Raw genomic sequence first — 16330 nt, forward strand, 5'->3', positions numbered from 1 at the left:
AGCATAGACATTTTCACAATATTTATTCTTCCAATCCAGGAACATGGAACATTTTTCCATTTCTTTGTGTCTTCCTCAATTTCTTTCATGAGTACTTTATAGTTTTCTGAGTATAGATTCTGTGCCTCTTTGGTTAGGTTTATTCCTAGGTATCTTATGGTTTTGGGTGCAATTGTAAATGGGATTGACTCCTTAATTTCTCTTTCTTCTGTCTTGCTGTTGGTGTAGAGAAATGCAACTGATTTCTGTGCATTGATTTTATATCCTGACACTTTACTGAATTCCTCTACAAGTTCTAGCAGTTTTGGAGTGGAGTCTTTTGGGTTTTCCACATATAGTATCATATCATCTGCGCAGAGTGATAATTTGACTTCTTCTTTGCCGATTTGGATGCCTTTAATTTCCTTTTGTTGTCTGATTGCTGAAGCTAGGACCTCTAGTACTATGTTGAATAGTAGTGGTGATAATGGACATCCCTGCTGTGTTCCTGACCTTAGCGGAAAAGCTTTCAGTTTTTCTCCATTGAGAATGATATTTGCGGTGGGTTTTTCATAGATGGCTTTGATGATATTGAGGTATGTGCCCTCTATCCCTACACTTTGAAGAGTTTTGATCAGGAAGGGATGCTGTACTTTGTCAAATGCTTTTTCAGCATCTATTGAGAGTATCATATGGTTCTTGTTCTTTCTTTTATTGATGTGTTGTATCACATTGACTGATTTGCGGATGTTGAACCAACCTTGCAGCCCTGGAATAAATCCCACTTGGTTGTGCTGAATAATCCTTTTAATGTACTGTTGAATCCTATTGGCTAGTATTTTGGTCAGAATTTTCACATCTGTGTTCATCAAGGATATTGTTCTATAGCTCTCTTTTTTGATTGGATCCTTGTCTGGTTTTGGGATCAAGGTGATGCTGGCATCATAAAATGAGTTTGGAAGTTTTCCTTCCATTTCTATTTTTTGGAACAGTTTCAGGAGAATAGGAATTAGTTCTTCTTTAAATGTTTGGTAGAATTCCCCCGGGAAGCCGTCTGGCCCTGGGCTTTTGTTTGTTTGGAGATTTTTAATGACTGTTTCAATCTCCTTACTGGTGATGGGTCTGTTCAGGCTTTCTATTTCTTCCTGGTTCAGTTGTGGTAGTTTATATGTTTCTAGGAATGCATCCATTTCTTCCAGATTGTCAAATTTATTGGCGTAGAGTTGCTCATAGTATGTTCTTATAATTGTTTGTATTTCTTTGGTGTTAGTTGTGATCACTCCTCTTTCATTCATGATTTTATTTATTTGGGTCCTTTCTCTTTTCTTCTTGATAAGTCTGGCCAGGGGTTTATCAATTTTATTAATTCTTTCAAGGAACCAGCTCCTAGTTTCGTTGATTTGTTCTATTGTTTTTTTGGTTTCTATTTCATTGATTTCTGCTCTGATCTTTATGATTTCTCTTCTCCTGCTGGGCTTAGGGTTTCTTTCTTGTTCTTTCTCCAGCTCCTTTAGGTGTAGGGTTAGGTTGTATACCTGAGACCTTTCTTGTTTCTTGAGGAAGGCTTGTACCGCTATATATTTTCCTCTCAGGACTGCCTTTGTTGTGTCCCACAAATTTTGAACTGTTGTATTTTCATTATCATTTGTTTCCATGATTTTTTTCAATTCTTCTTTAATTTCCCGGTTGACCCATTCATTCTTTAGAAGGATGCTGTTTAGTCTCCATGTATTTGGGTTCTTTCCAAACTTCCTTTTGTGGTTCAGTTCTAGCTTTAGAGCATTGTGGTCTGAAAATATGCAGGGAATGATCCCAATCTTTTGATACCGGTTGAGTCCTGATTTAGGACCGAGGATGTGATCTATTCTGGAGAATGTTCCATGTGGACTAGAGAAGAAAGTGTATTCTGTTGCTTTGGGATGAAATGTTCTGAATATATCTGTGAGGTCCATCTGGTCCAGTGTGTCATTTAAGGCCTTTATTTCCTTGTTTATCTTTTGCTTGGATGATCTGTCCATTTCAGTGAGGGGAGTGTTAAAGTCCCCTAGTATTATTGTACTATTGTTGATGTGTTTCTTTGATTTTGTTATTAATTGGTTTATATAGTTGGCTGCTCCCACGTTGGGGGCATAGATATTTAAAATTGTTAAATCTTCTTGTTGGACAGACCGTTTGAGTATGATATAGTGTCCTTCCTCATCTCTTATTATAGTCTTTGGCTTAAAATCTAATTGATCTAAGGATTGCCACTCCTGCTTTCTTCTGATGTCCATTAGCATGGTATATTGTTTTCCAAGCCCTCACTTTAAATCTGGAGGTGTCTTCCGGCTTAAAATGTGTTTCTTGGAGGAAACATATAGATGGATTTTGTTTTTTTATCCATTCTGATACCCTGTGTCTTTTGATTGGGGCATTTAGCCCATTAACATTCAGGGTAACTATTGAGAGATATCAATTTAGTGCCATTGTATTGCCTGTAAGGTGACTGTTACTGTATATTATCTCTGTTCCTTTCTGATCTACCACTTATAGGCTCTCTCTTTGCTTAGAGGACCCCTTTCAATATTTCCTGTAGAGCTGGTTTGGTGTTTGCAAATTCTTTCAGTTTTTGTTTGTCCTGGAAGCTTTAAATCTCTCCTTCTATTTTCAACGATAGCCTAGCTGGATATAGTATTCTTGGCTGCATGTTTTTCTCATTTAGTGCTCTGAATATATCATGCCAGCTCTTTCTGGCCTGCCAGGTCTCTGTGGAGAAGTCTACTGCCAATCTAATATTTTTACCATTGTATGTTACAGACTTCTTTTCCCGGGCTGCTTTCAGGATTTTCTCTTTGTCACTAAGGCTTGTAAATTTTACTATTAGGTGATGGGGTGTTGGCCTATTCTTATTTATTTTGAGGGGCATTCTCTGAACCTCCTGAATTTTGATGCTTGTTCCCTTTGCCATATTGGGGAAATTCTCCCCAATAATTCTCTGCAGTATACCTTCTGCTCCCCCCTCTCTTTCTTCTTCTTCTGGAATCCCAATTATTCTAATGTTGTTTCATCTTATGGTGTCACTTATCTCTCGTATTCTCCCCTCGTGGTCCAGTAGCTGTTTGTCCCTCTTTTGCTCAGCTTCTTTATTCTCTGTCATTTGGTCTTCTATATCACTAATTCTTTCTTCTGCCTCATTTATCCTAGCAGTGAGAGCCTCCATTTTTGATTGCACCTCATTAATAGCTTTTTTTATTTCAACTTGGTTAGATTTTAGTTCTTTTATTTCTCCAGAAAGGGCTTTTATATCTCCCGAGAGGGTTTCTCTAATATCTTCCATGCCTTTTTCGAGCCTGGCTAGAACCTTAAGAATTGTCATTCTGAACTCTAGATCTGACATATTACCAATGTCTGTATCGATTAGGTCCCTAGCCTTCGGTACTGTCTCTTGCTCTTTTTTGTGTGGTGAATTTTTCTGCCTTGTCATTTTGTCCAGATAAGAGTATATGAAAGAGCAAGTAAAATACTAAAAGGGTGGCAACAACCCCAGGAAAATATGCTTTAACCAAATCAGAAGAGATCCCAAATCATGAGTGGGGAGAAAGGGGATAAAAAGAGGTTCAGAAAGAAGCGAATTAAAAAAAGAAAACGAGGGGCGCCTGGGTGGCTCAGTGGGTTAATCCGCTGCCTTTGGCTCAGGTCATGATCTCAGGGTCCTAGGATGGAGTCCCGCATCGGGCTCTCTGCTCAGCAGGGAGCCTGCTTCCCCCTCTCTCTCTCTCTGTCTGCCTCTCTGCCTACTTGTGATCTCTCTCTGTCAAATAAATAAATAAAAAGAAAACGAATAAAGAAAAGTATAAAAAATCAAAATATATATATATTAGATAAACTAGTTAAAAAACATTAAAAAAGAAAAGGGTAAAAGTTAAAAAAAATTTTAGCAGAAGAAGAGAAAAAAAATGAAAAAGAAAAAAAAATTAACTGCAAGACTGAAGAATCATAGGGAGAAAGCCATGAGTTCCGTGCTTTGCTTTCTCCTCCTCTGGAATTCTGCTGCTCTCCTTGGTATTGAAACTGCACTCCTTGGTAGGTGAACTTGGTCTTGGCTGGATTTCTTGTTGATCTTCTGGGGGAGGGGCCTGTTGTAGTAATTCTCTAGTGTCTTTACCCCAGGCGGAATTGCACCGCCCTTACCAGGGCCTGGGCTGAGTAATCCGCTCGGGTTTGCTTTCAGGAGCTTTTGTTCCCTGAGCGCTTTCCGTAGAGTTCTGGAATACAAATGCTGGCCTCCTGGTCTCTGGCCCGGAGGAGCCAAGGGCTCGGGGCCCCACTCCTCAGTGCGCCTTCAGAGAACAGCGCCCAGTTACTCCCGTCTGCCTGACCTCCGGCCGCGCTCCGAGCTCACCGAGCCTGCGACCGGTTCAAAGTATCACCGAGCTGCGAGCTTACTGTCGGCTCTGTCTCTGTAGCCGGCTTCCCCGTTCTAATACCTATAAGTTCTGTGACACTCAGACACCCCCGATCCTTCTGTGACCCTGCGGGACCTGAGGCCACGCTGACCCCGCGTGGGCTTCACCCTGGTTGAGCCTCTGGAGCGATGTCCCTCAGCGGAACAGACTTTTAAAATTCCTGATTTTGTGTTCTGTTGCTCCGCCGCTTACCGGGAGCCGGCCCCTCCCCCCGGGGTCTATCTTCCCATCGTTTTGGATTCACTTCTCCGCCAGACCTACCTTTCAGAAAGTGGTTGTTTTTCTGTTTCTAGAACTGCTGTTCTTCTTCTCTTCGATCTGCCAATGGATTTGTAGGTGTTTGCAATCTTTAGATAAGCTATCTAGCTGATCTCCTGGTAGCTGAAGTAGTCTCAGCCTGCTACTTCTCTGCCATCTTGACTCCTCCCCGCCTCAGATTTTTTTAAATTGAGTTACTTACAAGCAATAAAATTCACCCATTTTTAGTGAGTTTTGATTAGTGACCCAATTTGATGGATTTTGACGATTGTATACAGTTGTGTAATAACCATAATCAAGAGAGCGTTCCATCACTCCTCAAAAACAAAGGCTCCCTTTGCCCTTTTGCAGTTAATCTATTCCCCACCCCAACTCTAGGCATGCAATGATCTGCTTTCTATCACTATAATTGTTCCCCGTCTAGAATACTTTTGGGGGCCTGTGGCTGGCTTGGTCAGTGGAGCATGCAACTCTTGATCTCAGGGTTGTGGGTTTGAGCCCCACATTGGGTGTAGAGATTACTTTAAAAAATCATTAGAATGTTTTTGAAGTTCACCTCTGCAATAGCAGTTTTTACAGTAGATGGGCTTTTGGGTTCTTTTTAATATGGGGCTGTTAGAAATAAAGAGCTTATGAACATCTGATTACTTCTGAAAGCTTTTTATTTTGATATAATTTCCAATTTATCTAAAAATGCGGAAACAGTACACAGCTCCCATAAACATCGCTGAGCCATTCAGGAGTCGTGCCACCTTGACCCTGTATCACCCCTTAATACTTCAGTGTGTATTTCCTAAGCACGAGACTGCTCTGCTACAGAACTGCCATGTGACCAGCAGAATCAGGAAATAACACTAATGCAGTATCCAATATGATTCACATTTTGCTGATGTCCCGAAAATGATCTGGGATTCCAATCCAGGATCATGTCCCATGTGGTTGTGTCTTCAGTGTCCTATGCATTCTTCAACCTGTCCTTACCTTTCTTAATGGTATAGAGAGATTGCTCTGTGTCTGTATTTGTGGCTGTTTCTATATAATTAATATGAAAAAGGAATTTCCAGCAGAACCTCTAACTGCAATCTGACAATGCTGGGTTTCTTCTGGGCTTCCCCCTTTCCTTTTTTAAAAAAGATTTTATTTATTTGAAAGAGAGAGAGAGCACAAGCAGAGGGGAGAGGGAGAAGCAGGCTCTCCGCTGAGCAGGAACTCAATCCCAGAACCCCAGGATTAGGACCCTCAGCCAAAGGCAGACTCTTAACCCACTGAGCCACCCAGGTGCCCCAACCTCCTTTTCCTTCTTTGTAAGTCCTCTGCTCCCAGTGATCAATGCATTTACTTATTTGCTTAAATCTCCTGGAATATAATCAAATTCTGGGAAGAAAGTCTTCAAGAGGAAAGAGGGGGAAGAAAAAAGGAACTAACTACCCTTTGAAGATGATTTGATCATGCTGGGATCTTGTACCCATCTGTTGGAGTTGCCAGGAGTTTTCATAAAAGTAAGTAAGATGTGCCCATCTATTGTGGTTCTCAACTTTGAGTTTAATTTCCACTGCAGATCTGAATTATCTAGGAAACATTTCCAAAAGCCCATGCCTAACCTATACCCTATATCAATTATATCCCAATCTCTAGCCATGAAACCCAGTCATCAATATTTTTAAGCTCCCTGAGTGATTCCAACGTGAGTTAAGAACTAACAAACCAGATTTCTACCTTTCAAAGGCAGTATATTGATAAAAAGAAGCTGGTGTGGGACACCTGGGTGGCTCAGTCGGTTAAGCATCTGCCTTCAGCTCAGGTCCTGGGATCAAGCCCCGCATTGGGCTCTCCACTCAATGGGGAGCCTGCTTCTCCCTCTTCCTCTGCCTGCTTCTCTGACTACTTGTGATCTCTCTGTCAAATAAATAAATAAATAAATAAATAAATAAATTAAGAAGAAGAAGAAGAAGAAGAAGAAGAAGAAGAAGAAGAAGAAGAAGAAGAAGAAGAAACTGGTGTGAAAATGGATCATGTTGTGGGGCACCTGGGTGGTTCAATTGGTTAAGTGTCTGACTCTTGGTTTAGGCTCAGATCATGATATCGCAGTTGTGGTATCAAGCCCCACATTGGGCTCTGTGCTCTGCACAGAGTCTGTTTTAGATTTTCTCTCCCTCTTCCTCTCCCTCCTGCTCACACTTTCTCTCTATCTCTCAAATAATCTTTTTTTGTTGTTTTGTAAGGAAAGCATTGCAAGAGGTTCCTATCTCCATTTTGAACTTTAAGGCTCAAAGTATTTTCTGTTTGGGTATTTAGCAAGCACTTTGTCCTTGGAAATACTGTATCCAGTAAAGATCTAATGAAGATTGTGAAGCCCTCACTTAAAATTTGTGCTGTAATTGGGGCGCCTGGGTGGCTCAGTGGGTTAGGCCTCTGCCTTTGGCTCAGATCATGATCTCAGGGTCCTGGGATCGAGCCCTGCATTGGACTCTCTGCTTAGCAGGGAGCCTGCTTCCCCTTTTCTCTCTGCCTGCCTCTGTGCCTACCTGTGATATCTCTCTGTGACAATTGAATAAATAAAGTCTTTTTAAAAAATTGGTGCTATAATTGATTTGCCCTTGAGCAATATTTCTCGAACTTTCATGTTCTTCCAAATCATTTTCATAGCTTATTAAACTGTAGACTGATCCAGCAGGATTGGAGGAGAGGGTTTTTTTTTTTTCTTAAGATTTTATTTGTCCATTTGAGAAAGAGAGAAAGAGAGAGAAAGAGCATGAGACCGGGGAGGGTCAGAGGGAGAAGCAGACTCCCTGCTGAGCAGGGAGCCTGATGCAGGACTCAAGCCTGGGACTCCAGGATCATTAGTCAAGCCCAGGGCAGTCACCCAACCATCTGAGCCACCCAGGCACCCTGAGGGGTGGGGCTTGAGAGGCTAATTTATAATGTGGTGCTGAAGTTGCTGCTCTGGGGCTATGCTTTGGTGACAAAACCCAAGTCTTTGCCCTGATAACTTAGTGAGTCTTGATTTTGGGATGTTAAAAACCTCTTTTGAAATCTGATAAATCCTAAGGGCTCTCCCCAGGAAAAACAAAAATAAAACCAAACACGTGCATGTATACACCAAAGCACACAACTTCAGGGAGGTCATTCATTCAATGACTACCCGTTTTTCTGGGTGCTGGTGATAGAGCCAAGGGCAAGATCGACAAGGTTCCCATGTCCTGGAGCTTTCACTGTGGTGTACGGGGACAAATCACCTCCACGTAAATAAAGAAGGCCTGTCAGGTAGTGATAATTGACGAGGCGGTGTGCCACGGTCACACGATGGATGGACCGAGTTGGAGGAGGACAAGAATGGCTGTGTGAAACCCATCTATCTGGGGGAGGGCTGGTCTGTGGAGTGAAACCTTCCCCAGCAATCCGCTCTGGAGGGCCTAACGTAGAAATGAGCTTTGCATTTTCAAAAGACAGAGCAGCTTATATGGCAGGCTCAGAGCAAGCAGGGAGAGAGTGACTGGAGGGGCCTTGGGGCCAGATCATGCAAGGCCTTGCAGGCCACAGCAAGGGGGCTGCTTCCACCCCATCCACCGCCCAAGCTGGTTTTTAGACCTTAAAGGAGCCATGGGCTCCATTTTAAGAACTGCAGATCAAGAACTAATTTAGGAATGAGAGCAGAAAATGTCATTTGTTGGGGAGCCTGGGTGGCTCAGTGGGTTAAATCCTCTGCCTTCAGCTCAGGTCATGATCCCAGGGTCCTGGGATCGAGCCCCACATCGGACTCTCTGCTCAGCAGGGAGCCTTCTTCCTCCTCTCTCTCTGCCTGCCTCTCTGCCTACTTGTGATCTCTGTCTGTCAAATAAATAAATAAAATCTTTTAAAAAAAGAAAGAAAAGAAAGAAAGAAAATGTCATTTGTGGGGCACCTGGGTGGCTCAGTGGGTTAGGCCTCTGCCTTCGGCTCCGGTGGTGGTCTCAGGGTTTTGGGATCGAGCCCCTCATTGGGCTCTCTGCTCAGCAGGGAGCCTGCTTCTCTCTCTCACTCTCTCTCTCTCTCTTCCTCCTTGAGATCTTTCTGTCAAATAAATAAATAAAATCTTAAAAAAAAGAAAGAAAAGAAAATGTCATTTGGGCAATAAAGGCTCAGAGAATACACCTGAAAATCCAGATGAAGGAGGTGAGCCTGCTCAGGACAGAGCAGATCCTTCTCCAGACCCCCAGCATCTGCAAGGTCTGGAATGTGCCTCCAGGGACAAATGATCGCAAGTTATTGTAAGTTTAAATTCCAACTGCAAGCAAAACATTCATTTGCATTCTACCTCTGCCTACTACAGAAAGCTAGGACATCCCAGGCCTGCCTGGGATGTGCTCAGATGGCTTGACATCTCTTTTCTTTGCTTCTCCACCTTCCAGTAGCCAATAATGGCTTGGTGTGAATACCAGCCTTAGCTTGCTAAGTTGTTGTGATGGCTTGGTTGAGGATCTCTTCCATGTTTCACCCTGCTCCGGGGGCAAGGGTGGGGGCGCTTGAACACGGGGTGGTAATCCCTGTTTCCCTTAAATGCCTCTTAAGTGGCAATTGTCTTCTAGCTCTCCTGTGCTGAGGGCTGGCTTGGGACCAGCCCAGTCTGTAAAACGGCTGCCTGAACAAGATTAAGAAGATTTAATCAATGCTTTAGTTTTCTCAGAGACCCTCTTAGGCGCCTAGCTTATAAGGAAGGAAAAAAGCACGGGCAACCTGCTTTCGGAAATGACTTCTCGTTCATCTTTTCCTTGAAGGGAAACAGGAAATGAGGAATTTAAAATCTCAATTCTGGTGCACCTCGGTGTTCATTTGGCTAAGCATCTGCCTTCAGCTCAGGTCATGATCACAATGTCCTGGGTTCGAGTCCTGCATGGGGCTCCTTGCTCAGCGAGGAGCCTGTTTCTCCCTCTGCTTGTGCTCTCTCTCTCTCTCAAATGAATAAATAAAACAATATCTTAAAAAAAAATAAACAGTTCTGGACTGTAGAGGCTGTAGTATCTTTGACTATAATAAAGATATTGAATTAAATGAGCTTCTAAATCTGGGCCAGCTGTATAAAAGATTGTCCTCTGAAAATAACAAAAAAACCTTTTATGAAAAAAATAATACTGTAAGTATATTTTTGCTTTACCATTTTATCCCTAGTTTTGTACAAAATTATTTTATAAGTTGAATGCTTGTCCCTCATGTGGTGAGGAGACAGCACGCTGTGGGGAGGGAGGAGGAGGAGGTTCTACTCTGAAATCTTGTCATCAGCCAAGTCTGACAGGGTATCCTGACAGGGACCTCTATTCTAGAAACAATGGTGCGGGGTGTGGGGGGGTGAATCTTATGAAAGAGACACCAGCCCCAAACACTAGAAAAGGCAGCAACCTATTGTCTGTCTCTCCTCACAGAAAGTAAATCCTTGTGGCCAGGGTATTTTTTTTTTTTATTCACAGCTATATCTCTTATGCCTGGAACAGTGCTCAGAAAATGTTTGTTGACTAGATAGGAGCTGGGTATTGGCCCTTCAACTTTGATGATTTCTAGCAGTGCTCTTCTTTCCATGGGAAAGATTCCCAGAAGCAGGGATAAGGGTGGTTAGAAGAACCTCTAGCTTTCTCCTGTCTCTACCCAGGAGCAGGTTTTGAGACTAAATTTCAAATGACCCAGAGGGTAAAAAAAAAAAAAAAAAAAAAAAAAAAAAAAAAAAAAAAAAGATGGTTCCGTTCTTTTCAACTCACCTACATCCTCCTTTCCACATTTGCTAGGGTCTGGGTATGGTTGTGGCTCATGTGTTCCAAACCATATCCGTGTCAGGAAAGACGAGACTTCTGGAAATTCTGTCATGGGTGATTTGTAAACTTAAGCGTCCTTGATTTATCTAGTCTATAAACCCACATGTTTACTAATCGGATTTGTTTCAAGGAACATTCTGTGTCCTAAGGATATGGATCTCTCATTTTCAGCAGATTCCTCTACTTAGAACCTCTTTGCTCCTAAGTGGAAAGAATATGAAAATGGAGCCAAAAAAAAAATGGGTTTAAATGAATTAAAGTTCTCATAGCTCTTTCCACAATTCCCTACTAGGGCAATATACCACAGCTAAAAAGACTTTGCCGATGGTGGACTGTTTGGGCTATCTTTTGTGTATTAATAAAAAAAAGAAAAAGACATCGAGTTTGGGTCTCTTTGGAAAACCAGATGCAAATTAGCCCCTGGATCCCAGGGGCTGTTAGGAAAGCAGAGGAAGGAACGGTGGGCACCTTCCCATTGGCTGGGGGGCACTCACCCAGATGTCTGGCTTCCACATAAAAGAGAGGAACCACTGCAGTCAGCTCCCACTTCCAGTTAAAGGACGACAGCAAAAACAGCCAAAAAAGGAAGATGGCCAGACTATTATTATTTTCCCTCCCAGGTCTTGTGGCCATATGTGCCGTGCATGGAATATTTATGGACAGACTTGCTTCCAAGAAGCTCTGTGCAGATGACGAGTGCGTGTGTAAGGACATTTTTTATGCCTTTTATTATCTTTCTATTATAGAATTGAAAAAAATATCCACTAATACCTGAACATCTAATTGGGCTTTAAGTGAATCTTCTCTAATGTGTATGTTGCTAGCTCTGTTTCTCATGGTCTGTACCTTTGGTGTCTTACTACGGAGAATTCACTTAGTTAAACTTCTCAGCTTTCAGACCTTGGCTGTATTACTCTTCTTGAACTGAATGGGAACTATAAACTGGGAATTACTGATCTCTCTGATTTTCTAGTTTTCTGATATGCTTGGCCTTTTTACTGTTAGAAAATTGAGGAGACTAAGGGTGCCTGGGTGGCTCAGTTGGTTAAGCATCCGACTCTTGATTTTGCCTCAGGTCATGATCTCAGGGTCCTGGGATTAAGGCCAGAATCAGGCTCTATGCTCCGCGGGGAATCTGCTTCCCTTCTCTCTCTCTCTCTCTTTTCCACAATTCCCCCTCCCCATGAGTTCTCTCTCTCTCTCTTTCAAATACACAAATAAATCTGGAAGAAAGGAAGAAAGAAAGGAAGGAACAAACAAAGGAACAAAATCCAGGAGACTAAAATGCAGTCATTTCAATGTTTCTTTTCTTCCAGACACTATTTCTCTGGCCCGAGCTCGAGAAGATTACAATGCCCCAGACTGCAGGTTCATTAATGTTAAAAAAGGACAGCAGATTTACATTTACTCAAAGCTGGTGCAAGAAAATGGAGCTGGAGAATTCTGGGCTGGCAGTGTAAGATGAGATCCTTTCAAATATACACACACCTTAACATAGGTTGCTCTTAATGTTTTCTCTCTGATCTACCTTCAATATATTTCAGTGTTTGGAACAAGCTCTTAAGAACAATGGAGAGGTTTAGATGCAAGTGCTGAAATTCACACACATTTGCTTTTGTTACATTTTGAAGAAAAAAAGAAAATTTCATAACAAAACCAAATGTAGGTTTATGTGATGTGTTGTCAAGACCTAGTCAACCATGTGGGGGCTTGAACATCCCAAAGAGTTTGAAACTTACTCAAAAATGTTTGCCGGGATTTGCCGAGGAAAAGGCATGTGTGTGTTGGCAGTCAGGCTCCACTTCAGTATTTTAAAAGAAACTAACATTCTCTTCAGTTCCAGAGAATCTGCTTTCTTCTCTGCTTTCTTCACCGGCAGGGGGTGGACCCTAGGGAGGGATGAAGCCGAGCCGGTTTCCTGTTCTCATCTGCAGCCCCACAGACAGACTCTCAAGGAATGAACGATTAAATCTGAAATTCACTCAAGTATCTGTGCATTCAAATTTTTAACTGAGAAAGACCAGTTCTTTAAAATAAAAGTATCTATTTTGTTCTTAAGAAATGTACTGACTGAGAAACAAACTCAGAGTTTTGAAGGGGCAGGGCGGGGGCGGGGTGTGGGGAGTTGGGTGAGCCTGGTGGCGGGTGTTAAGGAGGGCACCTATTGCACGGAGCACTGGGTGTGGTGCATAACCAATGAATTTTGGAACACTGAAAAGAAATTAAATAAAATTTTTAAAAGGAAAGAAGAAAAAAAGAAAAGTACTGACTTTGTTTATGGGTTCCAAGGCGGCTCACAAGATTGCATGAAATAAAGGAATGCTCAGTGAGACCAGGAAGACGGGGCCACAGAGGAACAGAGATACGCTTTCTGTGGGTTGACTCAGTGGCTGTGAATGAGCTTCAAAGTTGGATCTGAGGCCCCTGGAATCCAGAATGAAAAAGCGAGACATTGCAATTCTATAATTCTCATTCACAGCAAATGCGAGCCCAGAGGGTTTTTAGAAGTGGACCTCCATCCGCAATCCCCTGACTGTTACTCTTCTGGGCACTCAGGTTTATGGAGATGACTGTGAGGATGAGATGGGCACCCTGGGCTATTTCCCCAGCAGCTTGGTCGAGGAGCAACACGTGTACCAAGATGCCACCAAGGAAGTCCCCACCACGGTAAGTGTCTCAGAGTAGGCCAGAGATGGACTCAGATCCTGGGCTAATGCAGCAAGTGTTAAGAATGTCAGCTGCCTGCGTGGCTCAGTGGGTTAAGCCTCTGCCTTTGGCTAAGGTCATGATCTCAGGGTCCTGGGATCGAGCCCCTCATCGCGCTCTTTGCTAGGCAGGGAGCCTGCTTCCCTCTCTCTCTCTCTGCCTGCCTCTCTGCCTATTTGTGATCTCTGTCTGTCAAATAAGTAAATAAAATATTTTTTAAAAAATGCATCATTTTGGGGCACCTGTGTGGCTTAGTGGATGAAGCCTCTGCCTTCGGCTCAGATCGTAATCTCAGGGTCCTGGGATCGAGCCCCTCGTCAGACTCTCTGCTAGGCAGGGAGCCTGCTTCCCTCTCTCTCTCTGCCTGCTTTTCTGCCTATTTGTGATCTCTCTCTCTCTCTGTCAAATAAGTAAATAAAATTTAAAAAAAAAAAAAGCTTTAAAAAATGCATCACGTCTCTTACAAGACTCCCTGAACAACCCACCTACTTGCCATGGAGGCTTCCCCGGGGACAGGGCGGTTTGGGCGAGCATTTACACCTATTCCCACTGTTGAAAGGTTACTGAACCCACCCCCTTTCGTTTTTAGATACAAGTTATCCTAGAAAGGAGTCCATGTCACAAAGAAAGAAAGGAATATAGTATTTACGGACTCTTAACTGAGGGTTATATTTATTTACTAAAGCACCTGGGCTGGGAAAAAATCAGCACCTGTATTTAATCAAATCAAAACATTCTGGAAAAAAAAAATCTTTGGATGCCTTATTTCTGTGGTAGATAGATTCTACTTGTGTTTGAAAAAGAAATTATACTCTTTCCAATGCCCTGGGGTCTTGCAAACCCCAGAAGAGACATAAAAGATCCCCTTTGAGCTACTTGGCAAGGTGGTTGTTTTGAAGACATTCTCCTGGAGCTAATTGCTGCATGAAATAACTTCAAAACATTGCCCAACCCACAAACGGGACTCACTTGTCATCCCTTCTGAGCATGGACCTTGAATGTGTCAAATAACCACCAATTAAAAGTGTATTTGAGAACTTTCATTTTAAGTAGTTTTTGACTTGAGGTGATAATTATGTCATACTCTTTGGGGTTCAACCTTATTTTAAATCCAGATTTCCCTTTGATGACCTATGATTTTTTAATAAAGAAAATGCATTTGTTTTCTGGTCCTTGTCTGCTCAGTTCAACCTTTTTCTTTTTTCTTTTTTTTTTTGCCTTTTTTCCTCCAGGATATTGACTTCTTCTGTGAGTAAGAAATTAGACCTGCAAATAAAAAGGAAACACCAAAAAATATAAACAGTGAAATAACAATAACAACAAAAAATATGTGTCCCTAATTCTTGACTTTTGATTCAAGGCTTTTTTTATCCTTACAGGAGGGCTGAGTCTTGGGGGCCAGTGGTGGTAGATAAAGGAGTAAATTCTGTTCAGTTCTCTGCTGGCCTGGTCTTCCCACCACCTGGAAGGCAGGGCGATGTTTGGCTCAAGGGGGAGAATTGAAAGCAGAAATTCTTTTTCAGCCTAGAGAATCCTCTCTTACACAGGAATGCATACAGAAGACGGTTCATTTGTATTACTTCTTCACTGTAATTCTTGCCAGTTCTTTGGCTCCTTATAGAAACTTGGTAGGTGACAGGTCTTACTTGGGACATGCTGTTTTCTAATTATTTGTCTTACTGGCCATTGGGAGTGTTATAATGTACCCAAAGAGGCTATATCCTCAAGGAATATGCCAGGATTATTGTTACTTTTAATATTTGATGCCTTTGAGATGTGAAGCTGGTGCGAGTGGACGAGTTTTTTGGACTCAGAGATATTGGACTCTGCCTCTTTCTCTTTACTTTTAAGTAAGTATGTGTGTCTGTAATGAGGGAGGCGCAGCTTATGAAATATTTGTAATGGGATAGTTTCCCCTTTGTGAGTGCTGTTACTGCAAACATTCGAGCTTCCAATCAAGAGACAGGAGGAAAACGTCTGTGGGTTATTTTTCCTCTTCTCTTTCAACTTCGAATTTCCTCTTCCTGTGCAAAGTCCCCGAGTCAAGGATGATGTGGGAAGAAATCTGGTGAGGGGGATTGGTGGTCCCAATGGACGTACAAGTTTCTCTACATTTAATTGGAAATTTACTTTGATTGTTCATTCCTAATATAATTCTTTTGATGTAGTCATGAGTCTGTTTACATGTAATTAAAATGCCTGTACTCAAAAAACCTGACAATTTCTGATTAAAAATTGTTTTAAAGCATTTTTCACCTGGGGGGGCATCAAAAGTCTAGAAGGGGCTTGGAAATGAGGTTGATTCCTCAGTTTTCTGTGATCTGTTCATCCCACCAGGATGAGGAGGAGAGCATTTAGGACAAGATGGAGACTGGCACTCCAGGGTCATTTTTCTAGCTGTGTCCACTATGATTTGGGGTGAATATATTTTTGCCAAATTCTAATGAGGTTCCATTATGTGCAATGGTACCCCAAGAAAGCCCCCCAAACCCAAACGCATCAGTCCATTGCCTCTGTCTTACTGCATGCCATAAAATGTTTCAGGCAGCAACTAGGATGGTCGACACAATTTAAGATAAGAAGCATTTATCCTCTGTTAATGAAGGAGCAGGAGGCTGGCTGAGGACAAAGCAAAGGCTGGCACCTTGCACCCCCCCCCCTTCACCCGCTCCCCTCCATATGTGTAGCATTCCTCAGGCACCCCTGACTGCCATAAAACGATAAATAGTTAACTTGCTGGGGTAATATTCAATTGGCATTTCAGTTTCTATCTGCCTCTCACTTTCTGGTTCCCCCATTTCAAGTACCCCATTATCCCTCAAGACACCCAGCATCCCTATGACACCCTTTGTCTGCCAAAGTCCCCATCTGTCAGGTCTCGTGCTTCCAGATTTCGTCCCCAAGAACAGGGCTTTGGGCTACAGTCCCTCCTGGCCACACCGGCCTCCCCTTCACCAGAACCAATTTCACCCAGTACTTTTGGGGTCCCTGATTGGTTTCCATATTCTGGGGGCTGAGCTGCATCACCAGAATGGAAGTACCTGTAGGGACTTTAAAGCACCAGCTAGCCCCTCAGATGGCAAAGGGCCATCCCTGGCCCAGCAGCTGCATGGGCCTCGCTTGGGTGCTGGTTAAGAAGGCAGAACCCACTGAAGACTTTCG

At 42.6% G+C, this 16330-nt stretch overlaps 1 protein-coding gene across 1 annotated transcript; it reads left to right on the forward strand.

Annotated features, from left to right (window-relative positions):
* Positions 1-10399: 10399 nt before the first annotated feature.
* Positions 10400-15362, forward strand: OTOR (otoraplin). The gene is made up of 4 exons (XM_059133033.1): positions 10400-11166; positions 11779-11918; positions 13019-13129; positions 14401-15362. The coding sequence occupies exons 1-4, from the start codon at positions 11052-11054 to the stop codon at positions 14422-14424; spliced, it is 390 nt and encodes a 129-aa protein (XP_058989016.1). The 5' UTR covers positions 10400-11051; the 3' UTR covers positions 14425-15362.
* Positions 15363-16330: the final 968 nt, after the last annotated feature.

This window comes from Mustela lutreola, chromosome 9, assembly GCF_030435805.1.
Source record: "Mustela lutreola isolate mMusLut2 chromosome 9, mMusLut2.pri, whole genome shotgun sequence".
NCBI classification, from domain to species: Eukaryota; Metazoa; Chordata; class Mammalia; order Carnivora; family Mustelidae; genus Mustela; species Mustela lutreola.

Coding starts and splice junctions, on each gene's coding strand:
- OTOR (XM_059133033.1), top strand. CDS start 11,052: ATGGCCAGACTATTATTATTTTCCCTCCCAGGTCTTGTGGCCATATGT. Junction 11,167..11,778: donor TGCAGATGACGAGTGCGTGT/GTAAGGACATTT, acceptor CTTTTCTTCCAG/ACACTATTTCTCTGGCCCGA. Junction 13,130..14,400: donor CCAAGGAAGTCCCCACCACG/GTAAGTGTCTCA, acceptor TTTTTCCTCCAG/GATATTGACTTCTTCTGTGA.